General features: G+C 37.2%; 1 protein-coding gene across 1 annotated transcript in view; it reads left to right on the forward strand.

Moving 5' to 3' along the window:
* The window catches only part of LOC126376606 (transcription factor AP-2-epsilon), a 97,075-nt gene that overhangs the window by 11,337 nt on the left and 58,202 nt on the right, over positions 1 to 27,536 (forward strand). Inside the window, exon 2 of the mRNA XM_050024102.1 lies at positions 16,870 to 16,997. Coding sequence (XP_049880059.1) covers positions 16,938 to 16,997 — 60 coding nt within the window. The 5' untranslated portion in view covers positions 16,870 to 16,937. The remainder of the gene's footprint in view (positions 1 to 16,869; positions 16,998 to 27,536) is intronic.

A 27,536-nucleotide genomic window follows, 5' to 3' on the forward strand; every position in this document is an offset into this window, starting at 1 on the left:
CTCCCGGTCCAGCATAGAAGGTTTAATAATGTAATTGTGCTTTTGACATTCAAAATCACAACATTGGACAAAAGCTTTCTGAAATTAATTTGTCAAAATTACTTTAGAGCCACACAATGGAGCGCGGTTGGTCATAAGAAAAGATCTGATTTCACAAGGAATGCAAAAAGCTTATAGAAGTGACCTTTATAATTATATTAATTATTATTATTTATTAAAAAAAAATAGTAGAGTACCAAGTAGCGTACCTACGCGACGCAGAAAACGAAAGAAAAATAATTTATTTATAACTTAAAAGAAATTAAGTAAGTAATAGTATTGTGTGTAGGCTTCAAATTCGAATTTGTGAGAAGCTGCAGTAGTTTTAGGCGGATGAGACGTTCGTTATGTGAAAATTGATGATTCAAAGTGAATAAAGATATTTTTGAATTTGAATTTGTTAAGTCGACGAAACAAGAAATAAAATCGAGATTATTTTTGAAATTCGGAAACTTAATTTTCTTAATCATTTTGGTTTTTCTTACGCGCTCCTTGGCTATGCAGTATGCCAGCTCCCGTTCCATATTCGAGAATTTGAATTCGGAAATTAATGGCGGATTTGACAGGAGCTTTATTGCGCGCCTAATTTAAATCTTATCACGGCGCGATGACAGCGCAGTAATGGGATGGCCAATGTTTTGCGAATTATCTTCTTTCTTTTCGGCCAGGACTCTTTATTTTTTTAATTTAATCCGGTGTAGGCTTAGGAAATTAATTTCGTTCGGTCTTCTATCTTTTTCGGTGCCGAATTGGCTGTCTGAAAAATAATTGAAATTATTTTTTACAGACCTACCTACCTAGTACCTATATCCTTACTCATACATACAGCTGATAAATATAAAAAAAATATATACGAACTATAGATAGTATGTAATGTAATTTAAAAAAAAAACTTTACGTATTACCTAACCTTTAGGCAGATAAGACCAGAGTACAAGAAATAACAATTTGAAAAAGGAAAGCAGCCAGTGTCCTTGCTATTTAAAGAGTTTTTAAAACGGGACCGTTACTGGTAGGTACCTATTAATTAAACCAATAGAGTACAATAAAGATATTTTATAATACCTTTATTGCACCGAAAATAAAACTATTAGGTACTATTAGGCACTTACATCGCAAATGGCATTATTAAACTTTTCTACTAAGTAATGTTAGATAGAAAATAATCGATCGACCTAATATCGACTGATACATTACTAATCATAATCGTCACAACACTAGCTTCCTAGGTCAAAGATAAATTATGAAATTCTGATTACTAAATAAAGACAGATCTAAAGGTTTTCTTTTTTCTATTTAACTTATTTATAATTTTTTATAAAGAAACATACAATAAGTGCCACATTTTGTCACGTTTTTTATGACGTCACAGGTTGCTTTTTCATTCAAATCCCATAGTAATTTCGTGTTTTAGTTTAGTAAAAAGTAAGCGATTTGACTAGTTGGAAACTAGTCTATTGTCCTGAACTGGTCGTCCTATTTAATAGTAAGTTCATCTTTTTCATCTTAAAACCTCCCATCGCCTAAAATGGCTTCAACAACAGGTTCACAAACACGAAAAACCCCAACTAAAACACAATACAAGATAAGGCAGCCATTTTGTCAATGCGCGTAAGTCGTTGACCGCATCAATTTTGACAATCGATAATCAACCATCATTAGCTCCTGTGCCGTCTCCCGTAACACGTATCACGTATCAGAACAATCAAGTATCACAGGCACGTATCACAAATAATACGGGCACGTATTTAAAAAAAGAACGTATCACATAATAAGCGCATTTCTTTAAAACTTATTACGTTTGTTACCGAATTCGGTGGTGATACAATTTGGAAAGTTGGAAGAATGGTGGGAACACATCACGAAAATGTGATCCCTAGTTTGGTTATGGGACATTAACTTGATTACGCTGATCACCTAATTGTCCGAAAGAAAGACGATCCGTGATTCGGAAGGCACGTTAAGCCTTTGGTCCCGGTTACTACTTACTGATGTAAGTAAGTACCTAGTCGTTACATGAGCCATGTCAGGGGCCTTAGGCGGCTCAATAGTTACCCTGACACCAGGGTTGATGGGGTTGGTAATTCACCTCACAACCCACACGATAGAAGAAGTTGGAAGAATGCTTGACTCTCACTGTGAGGTCGCAGATTTCGAATCCCAGGACAAACCAATTTTCGAATTTGTATTCAAATTCATGTTTGGATCTTCTTCTATCGTGTGGGTTGTGAGGTGAATTACCGACCTCATAAAACGTGGTGTCAGGGTTATTATTGAGCCGCCAAAGGCCCCTGACATGTCTCCTGTAACGACTACTTACTTACATCAGTAAGTAGTAACCGGGACCAACGGCTTAACGTGCCTTCCGTATAGATTATCACGTGCTCAGCGGTGAAGGAAAACTTCGTATAGAAACCCACATTCCCAAGAAATGCGTTTCGAAGGTATGTGATTCTAACCTGTAGGTATTGCGCTGGTTTTCCCTTCGCAGGCAGTCGCTTCAGTAAAAAACCGGGGTTCACAAACCTTCAGACTATTAAGTAAGCAGAGCCTGAAAAAATTGGAGATAGCACGTTATCGTATGGTTGCTTATACTTGTGGCTCTGCCCACCCTAATAGACATATCGTACGTGAATCTCGGTATATTATATTTACTTACTTATACCGAAACATACGAAACCCTGAACAAGTCAACTTATGAATGAAGTCAATTTCATCACCACACAATAATAATTCATTTTTTTATGAATGATTCATTCACAGAATACATTAGCCAAAACCCGTCTGTCATCGCACAGACTAAAAATAATTAAAAAAGTAATGGCTGCGGCATCTTGAAACCAAGGCACGAGTATAGAAAAAAAAATAAAAAAGTATGACCATTTATCTCCTGCTCATAATTTTAATTTTTTCGTTACATAGTTCAAGGTATCGACAGTTATATAGAGCTAGAAAAGGAGTTAGGAGAGCGAGTTTTACCATAGACACAACAGCATCAAGATGGACGAACCTTAACCTAATAGAAGACATCTTTGTATTCTTCTTCTCAGCCCATTACCCATTTTATACATAATTTATTGAAAAAAAAAACACTTTTTACGTAAATTATTATCTATTTTATGTACTTAATCGTATTATTACACATAAATGTAATATAACAAAAACATATTTTAGAACTCAAAGTGAAGATCATAAAAGCTGGTTTCGGATTGTGCCCTTTCTCACATGATGAATGTATATTAACGTAAATAATGTTATGTGATATAAATCCACCTATTTGCGCACTACTCCGCAGTTTATTCAAGCATATATCCTCTAATTAAAGTTGCGTGGGAGAGATCGCTTTTAGCGAAAAGGCCAACTTTTCTTACCTTAGTATAAGTTTTCCTGTAAATGTGGGTGCAATAGTATTATACTGAATTATCGTGTGGGTTATGACGTGGATTACCAACCTCGTCAACCCTCTGGTGTCAGGGTAACTATAGAGCCGCCAAAGGCCCCTGACATGGCTCATGTAACGACTACTAATTAACATCAGTAAGCAGTAACTGGGACCAACGGCTTAACGTACCTTCCGAAACACAGTTCATCTTACTTTCGGACAATTAGGTGATCAGCCTGTAATGTCTTAACCAAACTAGGGATAATAAAGTGATTTTTGTCCCCAGCGGGATTCGAACTCGGGACCTCCGTGACCCCAACGCTCAACCACTGACATAATCCCTCAGTCTTTGATGATGATGTGCCCAGGACAAGCAGCTAAACGTGTTCTGTTTTCTAACCGCTCCCAAAACAGCATAGAAGTGAAATATTGGAATACATTTTTTTATTGTATTATACATCCCTCTGGGAGTGAACAAACTCTTGGGAATAGATTCGTGTGACCACAATTTGCCACTTGATGGTAAGCAGATAATAAGCTTAAATTACTGTAGGAGTTTAGGGTGCACATAGCAAGGGTGTCGGGGTGCATTCACAAGTATGCACCTAAAACATAACATAAGTTCACGACCATAACCCAGTTGGGGTTATAATTATGTGTACCTATATATGTATAGGCTGACGAGGAGCTTGTGGTACATCCATCGCAAGATGAACTACCCTCACCTCACCGAGCTTTCAATTAGACCAACGCGATAGGTGAACCGTATCATCGTCTTCGACGAGCCAACTATGTTAGTGAAAACTGCACTTGAGACAAATTAATAACTCATTGGTGCAAGTCCGGTACCAGGGTTCGAACCGGCGCTCCCCGATTGAGAAGCAAGACGGTGTACCACAGAACCACCGATACTTTATAATTATGTGTACCTATATATGTATAGGCTGACGAGGAGCTTGTGGTACTTGAATGACATTGACAGGAGGGCGCTGGTGTGCACCATCTCCATACAGTGGTGCTAATTCCTGCAGACGCCATCTAATTTTAGTTATACCTGTCATTTTCTTATCCGCTAAAAAGAAAGGCATAAAATTTATAGTCCACACGTCAATTTTAAGCAGAAATTTAAAACAACCGTCAAACGGATTGCATACCAGCGAGATGCCTATTTTATTCGCCCAGGCTATTCATTCGTTTTAAAATTAACTTGTTGACAACCATCCGTCCCTTTCCTTTTCGTCGGATAAGAAAATGACGGGTATAACTTATCATAAAATTAGGACATGTCTGCAGGAATCGGGACCAATTTCTATTAATACTTTATAAAACCAATCCAAAAAGTAAACTGTATAATTTGTAAAATGAATAATTTGGCTAAAAGGACTTGTTTCCTGGCCATAAACATTACAAAAAAAACAACTGTCAAAAATGACGTTTTCGAGCAATTCGAGGCACAAGAGCGTTGTCGATAGGTACCTATATTCTAATACTGAATCTCATAGGATATTTTTTACTCTTCAAGATTACCATTTTATTTTTTTCCAATATAGTTACCGGAAGACATGACACCTTCAGATTTACAACCGTCAATTATTATAATAGACTATCTTCTTTCCTGCTCTGAGGTCTTTCTCTATTCATTAACATTGATTTTAATGTAAATATATTCTCTTTCGTACAGACAGTCAGACTCACGCCAGTAATTCGTTTTGGGGCAGACAGAGCCACATTTCACCAGTAGTAAATTATAGCCCTGCATTCTTGCGTTAGTATAGTCATAGAATTAAGTCGGGAATCGAACACGGATCTCCAGATCGTGATCCTATTGCTCTAACCGACTCGAGATCGCAAATTGGAGATATTCGAGATCTAGCCTAGTTTATAAAAAAAATGAAAAGTTAAGATGGCTGAAAACGATGAAAACTGCTTGTTTTGATAGTGAGTAATTAAAACAAAATATTATTCTAAAGAAAATAAAAACCTTTATTGGAGGAGCTCGGTGGCGCAGCGGTAAACGCGCTTAGTCTGGAAGGCCGGATGGGTGACCGCAAAAAAATGTTTTCATCTCGAGCTCCTCCGTGCTTCGGAAGGCACGTTAAGCCGTTGGTCCCGGCTGCACTAGCAGTCGTTAATAACCATCAATCCGCATTGGGCCCGCGTGATGGTTTAAGGCCCGATCTCCCTATCCATCCATAGGGAAGGCCCGTGCCCCAGCAGTGGGGACGTTAATGGGCTGATGATAATGACGACAAATCTTAGACAATCAGCATAATCAAAACAAAAAGTACCTACAACTCAAGGAGATTCGCCCAATCCCGTCACTCTCGAATGGGATCGCGTCATATTAGGTTTCGGGATTGATCCCGAAAAATTAGACGAGATCCCGCGAGATCGGGATAGCATTCCCTATACTAGCCGTCTAGGTTCTCCGCCACATAGCACGAATCCCAGAAGAATAAAAAAATATAAAAAAACAAACCTGTATTCAAAACCTTAATCAAAACTTTTAATTTAATGCATCCTCCTCTTAATAAGTTTTTGTTAGTCGCTACCGAACTGTGTTACGTGAGGGCCGGGTAACTCAGTGGTCGTGGCCCGTGCCGCGCCCGGTCACGATTCGATCCCGGGCGTGGTAATGGTCTTTACACATTTATTATATTAAAAGAGAACGCTTGCCTCGCCTGATTGGTAATGGCGCAATTAGTGAGTGGGTTAACGGCCTGTATGGTTGAGCTCGCTAATCTAGAAATAAAAGCCAGTTTAAAATGATCAAAAATCAATCCAATTTTACTTTTCGACTTATTTTCAAATTTTATTTATGATTTAAGTAACAATAAGTACGTCGTTTGACAGCTTTTATTGATGACGTCACAGGACAGTATTCCCATACAAACTCCAAAGAAGACTTTCGTTTTGACGTTTCGTAAAAAGTATCTCATTTGACTAGGTTGTCAAGTAGTCTATGCATCTGTGCGGCTTAGACCCGGCGCGGTTCCAATTTGCACGGCACATCGATCGACACCAGTGCACAGCGGATGACATCATAAATAAATTCGAATATTACAAAATACTTACCGATGAAACGATAACAGTTGGCTATTTTCTTTCCTTCCTGAATGTGAGCTGCAGCTCCAAACTAATATAAACCAGACAATATAATCCAAAAATGGTTAGATACTTACCTATCAGAGACAGAGTCTCCTTTCATCAAGAAGAAGATAATTGCATCCTACAAAAAGAAATCTTGTAAAAAAAAAATATCGACATTAATTGTAAGTAAATTTAATTTTATCGACATATTACTAAAGTGAAACCCAACACTAGGCAATGAAAAACTTGTGACAACCTACGAAATTACGAAACAATTTTTGTATATGCGTCTTTGTCTAACATTACGCCAGTTCCGTAAGATAAAGTAGAGCAGAATTATAGAGTTCTGTTGCTATTTTAGCCTTCCTTCTATGCTTTAGTTATTGTTCTGAGAGTTTATAACTAGTCAAATCAGTTGCTTTTTACTAAACGTCAAAACACGAAATTAAAAATGTCGCTTTTCGCCGGAATTTGTAGGAAAATGCAACCTGTGACATCATAGAGAAACGTGACAAGATGTCGCACTTTTTACATTTTTCTTTATTAAAATTGAAATAATTTTATTAAAAAATAAACGGTTTTTGTCACCTTTAGATCTGTCTTTAGATAGATAGATAGATAAAATACTTTATTGAGCACAATGGACACAAAATACAGAGATAATTACAACATAATACAGAAAATCACAACAGGCGGCCTTATTGTTCATGCAATAATAAGTAAGTAAGTAAGTAATTAGTAAGTAAGTTTTATTTAGTAAGTAATTAAAGTCTTTGACCTAGGAAACTAATTCTCTACATCCTTAAAGTCGTTGACTGGAGATCGTAAACGCGTGGTCATAGGCCATAGGTCGTAAATGTGCGGTCGAGAGTCAGTCGTGCCCGCATTGGCACGTGCCTGTTTACGCACACATACATAACCTCACGCCTATTTCCGACCGAGCAGAGATTATGGAATAGGCTACTTCACAACCTAGTCAAATGAGATACTTTTCACGAAACGGCAAAACGAAAGTTTTCTCCGGAGTTTGTATGGAAATAATGTCCTGTGACGTCATCAATAAAAGCGGTCAAACATCGTACTGATTGTTACTTAATTCATAAATAAAATTCCAAAATAAGTCGAAAACTAAAATGAGATTGATTTTTGATCATCTTAGACTGGCTTTTATTTCCAGATTATCATTTTATAATTTATCTCTGATCCAGACAAATACCCTATTGCATTTGCTTCGATCCTGAAACACTTTTCTTACGTAGGACGTACTAAACCTTTTCTAAGGACATCTCCAATTTGGTAAAAATACGTCCTTCTAGGTCTTCCTCTGGGTCCTGGGTTTCTAGCCCAAATACCTCCACCTACCCGCAGTGGAGCAGCGTGGTGGAGAATCCCCCATACCCCCTCCGGTTGATTGACGAGATGCCCAGCAATGGGATGTATATGGGCTGTTGATGAAATCAAAACACAAACAAAATATAGAAACAAAACATACAAACAAAATATACAAACAAATCATACAAACATTTAGCAACAGTACAAATGGGCGACCTTATTGCTCTAAAGCAGAGATGATTTATTTTATTAATTGCTGACTTGTTTATGAGCCGTGGTAACCTAGTTGGTAGAACGCTTGCTTCTCACTTTGAGTTAGCTAGTTCAAATCCAGCAAAGGCCTAATCCAACGATTGTTGAATTTGTTTTCGAATTCATGTTTGGATCATAAATGATTATCATGTATGCTCAGCGGTGAAAGAAAACATCGTGAGGAAAGCCACATTCCCAAGAAGAGCATTTTTCGGAGATATATGACCTAACTTGTATTAGGCAGGTTTTCCCTTCGCGGGTTAGAAGATCAGACAGGCAGACGCTTCTGTAAATAACCGGACCTGTCAAATCTTCAGGTTAGATAAGCGGACCCTGTGAAAAACGGGATAATGCTAGGAAGATGATGCCAATTTATGTTTCTTTTTTATAATTATAACAAACAATAATACAAGCTCATTTTACCCAATTGGGGTAGTGGATGACAAGATGAACTAAGTACCCACACCTTACCGAGCCTCCTGTTAGACCAACGCCATCACGGAAGTGGTGAGCTATATAATCCGTCAAATAATATGTGTGTGTGGGTGTGTGTGTGTGTGTGTGTGTGTGTGTGTGTGTGTGTGTGCGTAATATAATGTGTGTAATGTGTGTGTGGTATGTGGCGTCTATAATGGAAAAAAATGCAATTTTTCACTTTATTACCTTCACGAGCAATTACCCGCGACCGGGGTCGAATCGTGACCGGCCGGCACGGGCCGCGACCACTGAGTTACTCACCCTACCCGGCACGTAATACGGTGATAAGTAAATTATATTAACTTGGAAGATTCACAAAGTTACTCGTATGTAAATATGTAAAAGAAACTTTATTACCTAACCTTTAGGCAGATAAGACCAGTGCCGTGTTTATCAAAACTTACAAGTCTTACAAGTTCACAAGCTACAAGTTAACGAGTACATGTAAATTACGTTTAACAAAAAAAAGTAGAGGAATTGTAAAATATACTTGTGAAATAAATATTGACACTTGTAACGTGTAATTTACATGTGTAGTTTTGATAAATACATTCTTGTAATAAATGAAATTTTTTGCAAGGACTTGTAATAAGCTTGTGAGTTTTGATAAACAAGACACTGACCAGAGTACAAGAAAGAACAATTTGAAAAAGAAAACCAGCCAGTTATCCTATTAAAGAGTTTAAACCCGCCGGGAACCGCACTTCACTGCTTGCGATGGATGTACCTACAGTCATGAACAATATCATGTACCCACTTTAGGACTCTGTCGCACTAACATATTTGACGTTTAGTGAGACTTACAGTTCAATTTGTCAAAAAAGTTAAAGTGACATGGTACCAAAGTGTATACATATTAATGCTCGTGACCGTACCTCGGACTAGCCCAATAGGGTAGTTTCGAACTAGTCAAAACAGTTACTTTTTCCTAAACGTCAAAGAGCGGCGAATAAGATTATAATATTTTTGACGTGACTTATTGTAGATTTGCCGCAGATGGCATTAACTACTTGGTCGGACAAATGGGTAGCGCTGAAGGCTCTCACCCGGTACAACGTTTAAGACAACAGGCCTGAGGGTGCCCAATTGGGCGCGAACCTCAGCTCAGGGCGTCGTCTGAGAGGAAAAATATTCGAAAGAATTAATCGACCCTAGTGGGTTACGATAAGCTCTGATTGAGGGAAATCGTCGACCATGCCGGCGGGGTCGGTATCGGGGTCCTGAAGTGTTCGGTGTCGCGAGCTGATTAGCTGCCTCTATGGCTAGAGTAATCGGGTCGTCGGGAAAAGGGCGAAGAATTGCCGTTCTATGTATACTTAGCATTATTCTTTATTCTGCCACAGCCACAATGTTTAAACTTACATACTTTTAGACGAAAAAAAGGCAGGCTACATTAAACAATCCTTTCCTAAACCATTTACCTTTTATTTTTGACGTCTAACCCGCGTGGACTGAGGTAATCACTGGAGGGGCGTGGTCGCGTGATGGATGCGTGCGCGCAGGATTGAATGTCGCGCGCTAGAGTGGCGCGGGGCGATGCAGGCTCTGGTTTTATACGAGGATAGAGAAGTTTCGGTTTTGGACCTTTTGAGCCGCCAAAGGCTCCTGACTCGTGTAACGACTTACATCAGTAAATCGTAACCGGAACCAACGGCTAAACGTGCCTTCCGAAGCACGGATCATCTTACTTTCGGACAAATCAGCCTGTAACGTCCTAACCAAACTAGGGATCACAAAATCAGTAAGTGATTTTTGTGATATGGTCCCTCCGGGATTCGAACCCGGGGCCTTCGGATAGTGAGTCCAACGCTCAACTACTGGAGCACGGAGGCCGACTACTTAAAGACGAAAGTCGACTAAAGTAAGACCCAGAGGGGGTGAGGTAGGCGCCCTGTACGAATTGGTGCGGGCGGAGTGTTACCGTTCTACACGTATTGATCTTTATTCTATGCCACAACTCTAATCCTTCCAACTCCTGAACATTTACCTTCCACCGCATACGACTCAAATCTTTAACTACAAACTCTATTTTCCTTTACATAAAGATGTTTCAACTGCAGACATAATTTTGTTCTATTTAAACTTGTTACTCGAAACGTCCAGAAATGAATTGGATTTTAACGCAAGTGGTAATGAAGGTGGAAAAACGATTATTTAAGTTTACACGAGACATACTGAAGTCTGCAGCCTTCGTGAGCAATAATATATTTAATTGAAAACTCTTTTGTTGAATTTAGTGTACAAAACTTAATTTTATTTTTATATAAAAACTCTTTGCATAGCATCCTTTACTTACCATAAGCACAAAAAAGACAGCTAATTTTAAAACTTAAAATTATATAAGTAATTACATATAAACACCAATGAGATAAAATAAATATGCAATCATAGCGCCCTCGGATCATGACAAAGTTTGTATATTTCTGACGGTCTGGCATCATTTAAATTAGTAACATTTTAAAAAAAATCCTAATATTTGATAAGTAAAATACATACTTATAAAATTAAATAATTAGACAATGATTGACACGATCAAAAAAAAACACAAGTCAAACAAAAGGACCACCCAATCCATTTTCAAATTTCGCTCCAATTTAAAAACAAACCGTAGGTACCAATATTGCCAGTAAACTCCAGTGAGTTTAATAGCGTCAGAAAAAAGTAAAAACTAAACACTGGCAGTCAAAAATTAAAAAAACAGTTAAATTAAAAAGTAAAGAAAAAAGCAATGGAATGTTGAAACGAACGCTACCAACTTTAAAATACGCGTATCGCTAAAATGAAACTAAAATCAACACTACTTTTTACGTTACAAAATTCAATTTTCTTTATACAAACCTTTTGAACTTAAGTCGTTTCTTAATAAAAGAACAATTATTGACTTCCGTTTTGCGTGAAAGGTGTATTACGAATTTTGACTTTAGAATGTAAGTCACTAGGTTTGTATTAGATCGTTAAAGAGTTAAGAGTTAATTTTCGTTTACGCATTTTTAGTAGCTGATGAGTTAGGTTGAAATATTAGTTGTAGAACATAATTTTAAAATTGCTCTCGTAAATAGATTACCTCCTTCGGTATTCGAAATTCGGATACACGCAGGTAAGTATACCTTAAAATATTAATTTTGTCCGGATTTCCTAATCAAATTCAAGATTTTTTGAAGAAAGGCAGGTCAAGGGTGGTTTTGATGAGAATGGAAGAAGCGAAATGGTGTTTCATGATTGGGCCGTGTACTAGGTTCAAGATAAATTATGAAATTCTGTTTACTAAATAAAGACAGATCTAAAACTAACAAAAATCATTTTCTTTTTTCTATTTAACTTATTTATGAATTTTAATGACGTCACGGTGTGCTTTTTCGTATAAATTCCATAGTAATTTCGTGTTTTGACGTTTAGTAAAAAGTCACTGATTTGACCAGTTGGATACTAGCCTAATAGTAGTAAGTAAGTGGATTTTCGTGGTGTCTGTCTGTACCAACGCGAAATAGCTGGACTTTAATGCCTGAAACAAAATAGTTATATTTAAATAAAAAATGTGACTGACTACACATGTATATAGTAACAATACTGCTTAGAGATTAATTAACAAATCTCGTGTGGGTTGTGAGAACAATGATCGACCTCATCAACCCGGTGGTTATGAGCATTAAGGCCCCTGACATGGCTCATGTACCGACTACAAACTTAACGTGCCCTCTGAAGTACGGATCATCTCACTTTCGGACAATCAGGTGATCTACACGCAATATCCTGAACAAACTAGGGATCACAAATTACAATATTTCATACATAGGTACATACATAAATTCACGCTAATTTCCCACCGGGGTAAGCAGAGAATATGGAATTCCATTTGCATCTATCCTAGCATGCTTTCTTCACCTCTTTTTACAGAAGAATACAGGTTGTGAGAAGCTGCAGTAGTTTTAGGCGGATGAGACGTTCGTTATGTAAAAATTGACGATTCAAAGTGTAACTGTGTTACCTACTGAATAAAGATATTTTTGAATTTGAATTTGAATTTCTTCTGTTCTACATTGTTAGGACGAAAATACTTCTTATTAACTAATGACTGCCCAACCCACAAGGATTAAGGGCGTTTATTTACGCAGGTACGTGTATAAATCCTAATTCGGCGTGACCACAGTCACGACTTTCCCGGATTTCGTCGTAACACTATAGTTTAGCCGACAGTCTGCGCGAACGCATAATGGTCGACCTTTTTCCAAAGAATTCACTAATAAAAACATACCGCGCCTCTAATTTGTGTTTGTCCTAATTATAAGCTTTGTTGTACGTCCGAGAGACGGATTTTTGAAGGGTTTTAGTTAATATTTTAGTTGAGAACACAGATTTTGGGGTTTGGACGCTAATTTTTAAATTATTGTGTGTGGATTAAGTGTGTTATTAAAGGTACGGCGCCTTTGTTTAATGCAATAACAATATGGCGTTTTGATATTTCTTTAGTATGTTTTAAGTGACATATTACAGGGTCTAAGAGGTTTAGGGGAGGAAACTTCAATCACCTAATTGTCTACTTGATAGTTGTAACAATAAAATATGAAATATGTCGGATATATGGTAGTTTTTCATTTAACGATAATTATCCAATAGTTTTCTTTTTTTAAAAGATAATTTTTAAAAAGTTTATTTTTACAAAATAAAAATGCGTTTTTTATCTGTGTATTACAAAATCCGAAACACGGGCGGCCATGATTGAGCTTCGTATGACGTCATATTTCACAAAATAAACAAAAGCTATCTGTCAGGTTTCAGGTTATACTGTTTGACAGTTTCTTTGTTGAAATGTGACGTCACTGGGCGTAATCACGTGACCAACCGTTTTCGCGCGAAATTTAAAATAATTGGAGAATAATATGTTTTATTCTATTATATAAAGCTTTTTCGAGAAAATAAAATATTTTTTCTACTCCTCTACTTTAATCTGGCATTTAAATAACCAAAAAGTCTAATATAAGTACATACATAATTAAACTCTTTGAAAAAGTGTACGCTCTATGGCCTATAAAAGCATTGTTTAGAAAGTGTAACTGTACTATAATGTCGCCAAAAAAGCATTGTTGTTGTTTTTTTTTTTGACCTGGAAACTGGCACCTTTACTTTGTTTGGTGCCATAGATATACTATAAAAAAAAAGTATACATTTGCCGCCATTTTCCCGCGCGTTGGAAAATAAATTGGAAAATTTTTGTGTTTCGTTTCAAAACACTAAAAAGTATAAAATAAAAAGGAAAAATGACGTCGTCGTAGAAAAAGTATTGTATGCAACGTTGTATAACTAGGTCAAAAAATGCTCGTGGCGTCTCTTATTGCGATGTTCGCCAAGGCTCACATCGCAACTCACGCCACTCGCATTTTTTGACCCTTCTTATACAACTGTTGCATAAAATACTATTAAGAGATATGATTTATTATTTTATTTTATTTATTTATTTGTTTTCTTATAAAAACAATGTTATAAACATTGCAATACAGACATCGGTGAACCTGCAAAAGTTTGTCTCGAATATCGTCTGTATAGTTTTAAAATACTTATCCGCACACTGTCAAATAGCCAATTGTCCGAAAAAGTTAAATGAGCTTCGGAGGGTGCGCTAAATCAACCCGCAGTCGATCAGCGTGGTGGAGTATGCTCCACACCCCCTCCGGTTGGCACGTCACTGGTCATATCATATGTGTTGTATTTATGATATTTTTTACACATTTAATATTCCTTTCGACCAAGCAATAGCCGTATGAGCTATCTAAACATACCTACACCCAAACAGAAATAACATATAGAACACGCAATTGAAGTAATAAAGATGTACCGGCACCATCGAGCTTGTTAACTCCACGTCGTATATTACTGTGAGGTATTCAGTTATACAGTACGAGGTCCAGGGTTCGATCCCGACCCGTGCCAGGCCGCGGGCTATGCGCAGGCAACAAGACTTTTTTGTGTCAGAAACAAAAAGATCGTAAGAGTGAAATTGCGCTAGAGTTTGAAGGTTCCGTAGGGATATTGAAAGATTTTCGGGCATGAAACTTTTATTTTCTTGTTACTTCATCATCATCATCAGCCCATTAACGTCCCCACTGCTGGGGCACGGGCCTTCCCTATGGATGGATAGGGAGATCGGGCCTTAAAGCATCACGCGGGCCCAGTGCGGATTGATGGTTATTAACGACTGCTGATGCAGCCGGGACCAACGGCTTAAGTGCCTTCCGAAGCACGCATCATCTTACTTTCGGACAATTAGGTGATCAGCCTGTAATGTCCTAACCAAACTAGGGATCACAAAGTAATTTTTGTGATATTACCCCACCGGGATTCGAACCCGGGACCTCCGGATCGTGAGCCTAAAGCTCAACCACTGGACCAATGTGTTATAAAATATGATGAACAGGAACCACGCAGAAATGTAGTTATGTTAGTTATAAACAGTATCCGAGGACCAGGGTTCGACTCTGACCCGTGCCAGCCCGCGGGCTATGCGCGGGCAACTTTTTGTGTCAGAAAAAAAGACGGTAAAAGTGAAACTGATGTAGAGTTCGAGAGTTCCGTATGGGTTTCAAGGTTTTTGCAGTGCACTTATTTGATTTAGTAAGCTGAGTCTTATCTATATTATAGCTAATGCTTTTAAATAAGCATACGAAAATATAAACATAAAGTTAGAGAATATTATTTCAAATTACAATATAACACAACTCAGCATCATGCTTCTGTTCCCAAAGGGGTAGGTAGAGGTGTATAATAGCTATGCTATAATAGCTATGCACACCCCACGGTATAATCGAGCTTATTGATAAATTACATTTTAGTAAAAAATATATATAACAATATAGAAGATATATTTTTGTCGTTTTAGACTTTTTTTTCATAGTTCCAACAGTAAGTACCAACGACACAATTGTAGATCAGTTGAGGTTTTAGTCTCATCAGCCACGGATCCCTAAATCGCGGGGCTTCAATCAATTTTATGCTCTATCGTACAGGTGAAAAGACGGACAGAAAAGAATGGACCTATGTTGTTTTTTTTTGCGAGATTATGTTTCTGTGCTCGCATTAAACCATAGTTTTAAGAACTGTTGTAATTATTCGCGTGCCTTGAATTCCTTTGCCTTTTTTTCTTTTATCTTACTTTATGTCTGTGTACATGGTAATCAGTGATCGGATATTCGGGCTCTTATTTGCCTCAAATTCCTTAACACGCTCGTCCCGGCTTGACAAGAGCTGCGGATTCAAATCCCGTCCGAGTCAGATTTTTTTAAGTTTTGTCTTTGTACGTAAGTATAGCACTTTTGTATTGAAAAAATCTCGCGAAACGATCGACAAGAACTGATAGCCCAGAAATAATGCACCATGACCACTTATTCTCCACAAGGTATAGGACACACGAAACGAAAGCCGCAGCAAAATGATGAGATGAGAAAAATGACCTTTTTAGTGGCCAGTTTCTACCTTGTCTAGGACCTCCGTGATACAGGGTTTCCCTAGAATAGAATAGAATAGAAACTTTTTTTGAGTCTAGTGCGAGGTCCACTAGTAATATATACACGTTTATGTTTTTTTTGATACATACATACATAAACTCACGCTTATTTCCCACCGGGATAAGCAAAGACTATGGAATTTCATTTGCTTCAATCCTGACATACTTCTCTTGCTTCCTCCACATTCATCAATCGTTTCATACACGCACGCCGATTCCTACTGAACCTTTTCTAAGGACATCTCCAATTTGGTATTTATTTATTTTAGTATTTGATCGTTACGGTTTCTTTTTTTTTTTGATAAATAAACATATTTTCTTTAATTAAAAAAATATATTAAATATATATTTGTCTTTAATTAAAAAAATAGTAGGTACTTATATTGTGCAAAGTGAAACGTCAAATTAACAATTCTAATAAATAGAAAGTCTTTAAACTTACCATTACCCACATTATTACATGTCGCACCCAAATATATCTAATTTAAAACCGAACGAATAGCCTAAGGTACCCATAAAACCATCGATATATTGTGGCAACGTGACTATTATTATACCGATTATGCTGTCAGAATATGTGTAATCTATAAATCAATAGTCTTCAAACTGAGATCGTAATGGAGGAGGTGGGCCGTCTCTTTTGACGACCTGTCGATATTCTTTTCTACTATAACGCTGATTGACTTATAATTTAAGCGTTAAATAACTTAAAAATCCCGTGCGTGGTAAATCTATATAAAATAACCTCATAAAAACATGTTTATGCATCACTAAGTAAGTGTTTTGTTTTGTTCTAGGTAAGCTGTGACAAGGAGTTCACTTGCAGACACTGAAAACTAGTTATAAGAAAAACAAACAAAAATAGTTAAAATGACATTCCGCTGTGTTCCCACCTTCCAAGCTGTGTCGAACGACAGTAATGCCACCTGGGTAAGTTTAATAGAACCATTATTTTAATATTTCTACTCGATAGCAGATGGCGCTGTTAGCAGCGTGGCCAAATGTTCATGACTTATAAATCATTTTTATTTCATTGAATTACCTAAATAATTACATGAATTATTGTATATATTTTTTAAATATCTAGAAAATACCCTTTTTATAAACAAAACGTAATATGATTAATCTAAGAAAAACAATTCGAAATATGTTCGTGACGCCATCTATGATCGTTTATTCAAACTACACATCTCACCTGTCTCTGAACAACTTTTTCTATTCGATACTAGGTGGCGCTTATCGTTTTTATTAATAACAACTAGATGGCGCCAGTAGTAACCATAGTTTTTTTAATACTTCATAACTTTTATATCACTGAAGTTTATTACAAAAAAAAACATTTTATAGAAAACAAATAGCTGGATTAAAATAACTTTTTTACATCATTAACGTAACAAAACATCAACATAACTTAGTTGTTAAAACGGAAACTTACATAAAACGTCACTTTATAGTGAAAAGCCTCGATGTGATTTTTGTTAACTAAACGTTTACACACGCTAAGTAGTTTCAATCCTGGTCATTTATACGAAATAAAATTAATTCAATAAAATCGATGTACTGTTGAAGAGATGTGATTTTTAAAAAGGCGTTTACATGGTCTTTAGTTTAAAGCGACGATTAGTATTTTTAACAATATCTTTACTTTAAATGTTAACAGTTAAATCATTATTGTCATAAGCCATTGACACGGTGAGTGTTTGTTGACAAGTCGTAGAGTTAGTGACCATTTGACCACCGACCTACGCCCACGATGTGTTGAACTTTGACAACTAGTGGACAGTGGGTTGGTAACTGTTGGTTTTGACTACTTTTGACGCATTGACACACCTTTATACTTTCTTTTTAAGTAGGTGGTTGACTGTTATGGGTTTTTTAGCTACTGTTATTACATTGAAATACAATTTAACCTATATTATTATATTTGTACATATTTTTGATTACATACAAATACAGGGAATTAGTGACACCGTAACGAATACTAAGGGAATGATTTAGACCAATATCAAGTGGGATTTTCCGTCGCAAAATTAAAGATTATTTTTGCGTTTTTTTTGTAAATTATTTCAGGTCTATACTAAATACTTTTGTGACGTAAAATTTCACTTGATATCAACTCAGAATCATGCTCTGAATCGTCCCTCAAAGTTTTCGTTACGGTGTCACTAACACCTATATTAATGTTTAGACCATATATGTATAGTTGATATCACGTGGTTTCCAGGGTTTGTTCCCGGTAATTATCAATAGGCTCGCCCCCTATTACGTGGGACTTAAATATAGCTGGCGAGGAGTGGGAATGGTTGTGTACTGCCTACCCCTTCAGGGATGCAGGCGTGAATCTAAGATCCCGGGGGTATGATATGTGTTTAATAAGTATTACATGCTTACACATACACACATAATCTCACGTCTATTTCCCACCGGGGTAAGCAGAGACTAGAAGGAAGCAAGAGAAGTGTGTCAGGATAGAAGCAAATGGAATTCTATAGTCTCTGCTTGGTTTTTTACTATTGCATCCTATAAACAGTAAATAATGATAACTGAGATAGCTAATAAACGTTTTGTATAATTTTTAAACAATTAAAAAGTACGTTTCATTATTTGACAAAAAAAATTAGAACTTTTTAAAATATAATGAAACTCGTTGAAGTCTTTTGTATGGAAATTGTGGAAAACCATAATGTAAGAAGTATTATTTTTATTTTGCTTCAATATACGATTGTGATAATATAACAAACAGATTACAGATAGATAGATACAACACACGTCCGCAACCCCTATTAGGGTAGGCAGAACTCATCACCTGAAAAAACATTAAAACACACAACAAAATACAATAACACTTGATATAAAAATCACTTTGTGAGACTGTCCTTCGTTTGGCTAGGACATTAAAGGTCGATCACCCGATTATCCGAAAAAAAGAAGGATTCCGTGCTTCGGAAAGTACGATACGCCGTTGGTCGCATCAACACGCTGCTGGGTATAGGCTTCTCCCATTTTGCACCACCCTTCCGTTCCTGCGCTAACTGCATCCCCAAATTTCCCGCCGTTGTAAACAATGTCATCTGACTACCGGACCGCTGGGCTGCCCACCAAAATCGGTTGCAAACAAACCACCACCAAAACCCAAATACCAAAACTTCGATAGTTTTGCCTTTATAAATATTTTTTGTTTTTGTTTTCCCCGAAGGGTAAGGCAAAGGGAACTATGCCCATACAGCCATGTCTGACGTATTTTGTTTCTTGATGATTAATGAAATGATGAAAGGTGATGATGATGAAACCTAAGCCCCCACCCTCGGAGTAGACTCCTGCTCCGAACCCCAAACGAATTAACTCAAAAGTCCGCATAAACTTTTGAGTTATGAAGCGGCTTCCTGACACGAAGCGAAAATAGGCAGATACACTTTGTTTATTGAATACTCCAATATAATAACACTCGCGAATGTCTTCCGACTAACTTAATGCGATCATTAACCACAAAACACCACTTCGTATTAATTATTTAGATTATTCAATGAAGAAAGCAACTGTCCCGTTCCCGTTTCCCGCCAAAAAGCCCCTTTATAAATACGTATACTGTCAAGACTAGAAGAACCTTGGTAGCCCAATCAGTAGAACGCTTGCCTCTCACTTTGAGGTCACAGGTTCGAATCCAGCACAGGCCTAAACCAATGATTGTCGAATTTGTTTTCGAATTCATGTTAGGATCATAAATGATTATCACATGCTCAGCGGTGAAGGAAAACATCGTGAGGAAACCCACATTCCCGAGAAATGCGTTTTCGCTGGTATGTGACCTAACCTGTATTGGGCTGGTTTTCCCTTCGCAGGTTGGAAGGTCAGACAGGCAGTCGCTTCTGTAAAAAACCGGACATGTCAAATCTTCAGGTTAGGTAATCGGACCCTGTGAAAAACGGGGTAATGTTAGGGAGATGATGAAACTGTCAAGACTAGATGTCTTCACAAACCCTTTATCTAATGCTCGTTACCCCAATGCCTGTCCCACTAGTGGGACTAACGATGGCAGTTTATAGTAAATGCTTGCCTAAAAGCAAAAACCACTAAATTTTTTACATATTTTTTTACAAAACTTCCGATACAGGTTATTATTATATGCAAATAGTTTTCAGACTCCGTATCTTCATAAATTCATCTCGCCGTCGCACACGCACCCAACGTGAGTAACCTACATACAAACACATACATACATACAAACTCCTACATACTCATACATACATTGAAGTGGTCGAGTGGGGAACAATGTTACAGAATCATTTTGGTCAAAGCTTTCGGACAGTATATGTTGAAATTAAAGAACATTTAAAAGCTCTTTAATTATTTCATAAAAATACTTTCTATAGAATTGAGTACTGTAAAACACCTGCTGAATAAATATGTAAGTACATAAAAGTATTTTTTACAATAGGTAACTGAGCGGTGTAAAACAGTAGTTACAATAATTTTCAAAGTTCATTAAAAAAGTAAGATTTAAATTTAGTATATTCGTTCTCTGATTCTCATGAATTACGTTTTCATGAATTAAGTTAAAACGTAAATGGGTCATTCTTCTTTTTTATCGACAATAAGAAGTCATTTTCTCGTTATATCGGATTTAACATCTTTCATTATAACGGCAATAAATATTTAAAAAAACATCATATAGAGATGTGTCTGTAGAGGAGTATTTAGTATTTCTCTTTATCTTGGTAATATACTGTTCCTTGCAGGCGCATTGCAAAATATATTGTGACAGAGTGGCCCTTTTCATCGGAGACAGCATTTCGATTTACCACTCTGTCACAGAATTTTGTGAAAAACAACCAAGCTACGTTAATCACTAATCGAGGAACCGATTAGTATTTCGCTAGTATTTTAAGTATAATAAGATAACTATATTTTTGAACAATGGAAAGAATAAATAAAATTCTAAAACATATAACATATCAGAGCGAAGGACAGATCATTGTCGATAAAAAAGAAGAACGACCCACATAACCATCCATCCATGGTATATTAATTACCGCAAAATGATATAAGTATGCTTTCTTTTTCAATAATTTTCTTTTTATGTTTATTGTTTTAAATGTAATACTTATATCTATTACTCGTTGGCACAAACTTAATACGGACTCCACTCCACCAGGCAATGGCACTAAGCACAGACAGACAATAAATCTTGAAGGCAGTATCTGTTTTCTCCGCGTGTACTGCCCCCCGTTTATCAGCCCGGGGCCTCACTCCATGTGATAGCCTCCAGCGGTCCGCCCGCAGCGCTCACGTGGCTAGAATAACTCTAAAATACTACGAAAGTTAAATAATTCGGACTAAAGGCCTGTGCAACCGGGCCAAAAATCTCCAAAAAAATAATAAAAGAAGCAGAAAAAAGAGCGCGAATAATATCTGTCAAAAAGAGTGATTTTATTTTTTTAATGAAAAAGGTGTTTTATAGTGCCGCGTTTGGTGACTGAAGTTTAGTTTTCAAGATTGATATTTAACTGGATATATAAATGAAAGTGGTAAATAATTGGATAATTATTATATTTATATTACGTGGTGTGTTTTTAAATGTGATTTTATTAGGCACTTTTTATTTTTTACACAGACTAAACTTATCTAAATCTTTAGTGCTGAAAACTTATTGGTAATTGTGTACCTACTTACTTTTATAACCCAGTGCTTTTTAATTTATTTTTTATACAAAATAAGTTCTTTTTTCACGCATTTACGAACATCGTTGCCGATTCCAAAAATGTTTACTGTGTAATTTCTGAACTAAAAACCGATGAAGTGATTACACAGATTACTGTTCAAGATCTATCATACGGAGTTAATCACATATTGGATGCGGCAATTTCCTATATCGTCTGAGATGAGTAAACAATAGCATGATTAGATAGACAGTGACACAGCGATACGGCAGAGAGGGACAGAAACATCATCGATTGGAAGAAAATAGAATTCTCATAAGAAACGTAATGGCAGTACAATAATCGTGTAAAAGTTCACGATAGGTTGCCCAATGCGGTTACGATATTGTATGACCAGCCATTCGTGACCTTCGAAAGACACACTGTAGCTTACAGCCAGTATTAAGCCTAAGGGTCACGGTGAACTGGCCATCTCCAGCGGTCATCTAAGCCATAGATAATAATTTACGCTATGTTAACCTAACAATGGTCGGTACCTAAACACAATGCGACCAATTACATTGGATCTTTTGCCAAGATGACCAAAATGAACGGCGTGAATGTACCAAATATGACGGAGCAAGAGAATTTGACCGTCGAAGATATATTCAACGAGAATTTTGACATGAAAAGCAAGAAAGTTGACGAATTCGAAGCGAAAGACAGTTCCTTTGCCAACAATAATACTTTAAAAATAAACAATCCAGAACCGCAAAATTTAAAAAGAAAACTAGCTAAAAGCTTTCAAGACAACACTAATTTCATAATCGATAAAGTCCCGACGGAATTGAACATAAGAATCGATAAAGATTCGAGTAAAACAATAAGATTGGAATTACGATACCCAAATGCTGAAGAAAGAGCTTACAACGGGTCTTCGTGTGAAGAAAGAATATTAGATGGTGAAGCAAACGACGTCAGAATGGATAATAATGAAAACGTTGAAGAAAATCGTCCTGTCAATGAAGAATATACGAGTCTTGATGGAAATGAAGATCAGGATACTGAAGTAAGTGATACAGAATGTCATTAAGTAGTCAACATATCTGATATAAGCTTTTTCTGTGTTTAAATCTCTAGGTTTTTAAATATAAAAGAATGACAGAGGCGGCCAGATTCCAACAAAAAACTAAATAATAAGTATTGCACTTTAAAAAAACAAAAGAAAAAAGCACAGTTGTTGTGTGTCTAGAATTTATTTACGCAGGAATCAGACGGCAGCCCTAAATATATAATTGTGTGTGTACTAACGTTTGTTGAGTTAGCTAATGAACCAAATTAAAGCTGAAACGATTCGATTCTGCTCGTGATTACATTTTGATTTCGTTCAAATTGGCAATTAATTCAAGTGTTTATACAACTCAATACTAAAAGGCTTATCGCGAAGTTATTTTAAAACTAAAATATTGACATTGATATGGCAAAATGATATGTTTATTATAATAACCAGGAGTCCTAGTATGGCTTTGTAATGGACTACTCTGGGCGTCATCCCACTTGCGTCAGACAGAGTACTGCTGGGCGGAAGGCAAGAGGGAAACCACTGCCCTATTTTTCCCTAAAAATTAGCATGGAAAATGCTGCACCGACAAGAGCGTGGCTCTTAAATTGATGATGATGATGATTATAATAACAGGAGATGCGTGGCCACGTTGGTGCCTTCGCCATATTGGTTACGTTAGCTCAATTAATCATCGTTTAGAATTCGACTCGTCATCGTGGTGAAGTAATTCGTAAACTAGTAGGATATTTTCGCAGATTGCCTACGGTACCCTAGATGTAACAGTACAGTCATGAGCAATATAATGTACCCACTTTAGGACTCTGTCGCACTAACATATTTGACATTTAGTGAGACTTACAGTTCAATTTCTCAAGAAAGTTAATGTGACATGGTACCAAAGTGTATACATATTAATGCTCGTGACAGTACCATCCTTACGACCCAATAAAACTTACTAATCCATCCTTATTCAATGTTTATACTTACTAGGAATAGTTAAACCTAGAATAAGGAGAGATTTTATCCACAAATATACTTGGCATAATTTTATTGTAACTATTCTCTACTACATTTTTTGAAATTAATACATAATAAGTAGGGGTTGGGGGGGTTGAGGAGCTCGGTGGCGCAGCGGTAGACGCGCTCGGTCAGCGATTGTTGAAGTTAAGCAACTTTCGCAAAAGCCGGTCATAGGATGGGTGACCACAAAAAAAAATTCATCTCGAGCTCCTCCGTGCTTCGGACCAGCCGGGACCAACGGCTTAACGTGCCTTCCGAAGCACGGAGGAGCTCGAGATGAATTTTTTTTTGTCTTTTTTTTCACTGGGCCCGCGTGGTGGTTTAAGGCCCGTTCTCCCTATCCATCCATAGGGAAGGCCCGTGCCCCAGCAGTGGGGACGGTAACGGGCTGATGATGATGATTATGAAGTAGGGGGCAAATTATAAAATAAATGTTTCAGCTAATGCCTAGAATAGACTTATATTATTGTTGTCCTGCGCCCAATGTGTCGTGCCGTGTTATAGGTGACATTGTAAGTACCTATATCTCTAGTTTTCTAAATTGAAAGTTCAGAATTACTTCCAGCATTGAAGTCTATTGTGTTTGAGGTCAGATAGATAACGACAAATATTGGATCTTTATCGAGAATTATTGCGTGACGGAATTTGTATAGAAACTATTTAATCTTTTCACATTTTTTTTATATAGAACTATATAAATGATTGCAGCATAAGGTATTATCGAATACAATGGACAAAATAGTTTATTTATTTAATTTATAGATTAGTTATCTAAAGTTGATGAGATTCGTCCAAACTTTCACAGTTCAATTTGAACACTACTTTTCACCTGTTTCATGTGTCATGGCGGATTTATCTTCTTCTATGGTGTGGATTGTGAGGTGAATTACCAACCCCATCAACCCTGGTGTTTACCCGGCTTTAAACGGCTTACAGTCATTTAAGACTTAAAGACCCAGAGGGGGTGAGGTCGGCGGCCAATACGAATTGGTGCGGGGCGAAGAGTTACCGTTCCATACGTAGTATTATTCGTCGTCTGAGAATCGCCGTAGTTACGTAACATGTTGCCATTTTTAATCACATAAGTAACATAACATTAACAGTCACAGGACCGATATGCGGCCAGTGACATTTCGTTTAAAGTAGCGATGATATTGGCTTCTTTAAACTTTAAAATACTGCACGCCGCGGCAATATGTTATTGTAAAGCTTAAGACACAAACTGAAAGTGTTTTTTTTTTAAATAACCATTTTTTTTTGCTTTTTTCCTATATTGGTTCCCGCGATAGAAAAGTGTGTTTTTAAATTGCACCATTTATACTAAGTATATTATCGTCTAATATCATGTCAAATAATAATAAATCATAATTAAAACACATAATAACGGGTTCTTATCGCGTTTAAATCAGGGATATGAGACTCCCGATATTTCCACACTGTTGCAAGTGCCATGAAAGAAAGAGGGTACACAGTTCTTATGTGTTTTAATTATGATAATTAACGCGTAAACCTAAAACTAATAAATCAATCAATTAAAAATAAAAAATTCTATTCAAAATACTAGTTATTGTAATTCTAAACTTGGGTATTGTAATCCTAAACATCGGTATTGTAATGCAAACTGTGTTAAGTATTACAAAAGATATCTCTCTCCTTAGTTAAGTAATCAGTCTTCAACATACTACTCTATGAAGGCAAGAAATACTACAATAAGTTTATAATGCTCATAGAGGACTCCACAGCCTCCGTGGTCTAGTGGTTAGAGCGTTAGGCACACGATCTGGAGGTCCGGGTTCGATTCCCGATGGGGACATTGTCGAAATCACTTTATGAGACTTGTCCTTTGTTTGGTAAGGACTTTTCAGGCTTGAATCACCTGATTTTCCGAAAAAGTAAGAAGATTCCGTGTTTCGGAGGGCACGTTAAGCCGTTGGTCCTGGCTATTAGCCGTAAAAACACCTCCACCAACCCGCAGTGGAGCACCGTGGTGGAGTATACTCCATACCCCCTCCGGTTGATTGAGGGGAAGCCTGTGCCCAGCAGTGGGACGTATATAGGCAGTTTATGACAGAGGACCCAGGAGTGCATCAGGAGATAGTAAAAGCTCTGAAACGATCGTTAAAGTTGTTCTTTAAACCTCAAAGTTCTGACATATCCTTCTACGGACACGTACAGGACATCAGGGGCCTACATTACTACCCATTCTCCTTTAAAACAGTAGCTAATTCTTCGATCTACAACCAGTAGTGTTAATCTCTTCAATCGTGTGGGTTGTGAGGTGGATTACCAACCCCATCAACCCTAGTGTCAGGGTTACTATTCAGCCGCCAAAGGCCCCTGTCATGGCTCATGTAACGACTATTTACTTACATCAGTAAGTAGTAACCGGGACCAACGGCTTAACGTGCCTTCCGAAGCACGGAATCAGGTGATCAGCCAGTAGTGTGCTTACGAAACTAGGGACCACAAAGTAATTTTTGTGATATGTTCCCACCGGGAATCGAACCCAGGACCTACGGATTGGACCACGGAGGTCGTTGGTAGTGTTAGTAGTGTTAAAAAAAGTAATTGTCATTATTCAGTGTGTCGGTCACTTTATGTTGTGGTGTGTATAGAGTGGGGACGAGGCGGTCGCTCTCAAAGGTGTCTGGATGTGGGTCGACGTGATGAAGTCGCGACGCAGCCTGATTGGGGGCCCGTTGACGTAATATTAAAACCACCATAACATAACATAACATAACATAAATACCCTATATACGTCCCACTGCTGGGCACAGGCCTCCTCTCAATCAACCGGAGAGGGTATGGAGCATACTCCACCACGCTGCTCCACTGCGGGTTGGTGGATGTGTTTTTTTACGGCTAATAGCCGGGACCAACGGCTTAACGTGCCCTCCGAAGCACAGAATCAACTTACTTTTTCGGATAATCAGGTGATTCAAGCCTGAAAAGTCCTTACCAAACAAAGGACAGTCTCACAAAGTGATTTAAAACCACCACCAACACTTATTTTTTGATAAAACATAAGCTCACGACTATATCGCCTTGGGATAGTCAAAGGAAATGTGTCATATTATGATAACATACATACATATAAACTCACAACTATATGCCCCCGGGGTAAGCAAAAACTATGGAATTCCATTTGCGCTTCGATCCTGACACACTTCCCTAAATAAATAAATTAATTTAAAAAATATATGTATATATCACCATTTTATACATTTTCCATACAAAAGACATCAACGAGTGTCGTTTTCCTGTGTCTAATTTTGAACGGGAATATCCTACGTAGGTTATATACAGAACCCATGTAGACTGCGGCTCAAGTTCACTTGCCAACATTTTTGTGTCACCTGTTCCAAAAATACCTGATTTTCCTTTCCGTTACCCTTCGCGTCGTTACTTACACACATTATTATCAAGGCATTATGTCCGTCTGTATGTATGAATGTATGTATGGTTGTGTATACATATGTATGAATCGCGGAATGTGCCTAAATTATACAGAATGATTCTTTCAACTTAAGTAAAATGTATGGACTGGACATTATACGATTATTTTTTTGCAATAACACAGGTATACCTCACGCTCGTAATGCCTATCAGGGTAAACAGGTTTTAACGTGTAGTTATCTCTTACCGGGACAATAAAAAGTTTGAAACGAATTACTAAGTACATATATCGTATATAAGTAAGTATTTTTAAAATATATAAAATAATCTCCATTTACCATTTACCAGTGTGTT

Source organism: Pectinophora gossypiella, chromosome 21 (genome assembly GCF_024362695.1).
Source record: "Pectinophora gossypiella chromosome 21, ilPecGoss1.1, whole genome shotgun sequence".
In the NCBI taxonomy this organism is placed as follows: domain Eukaryota; kingdom Metazoa; phylum Arthropoda; class Insecta; order Lepidoptera; family Gelechiidae; genus Pectinophora; species Pectinophora gossypiella.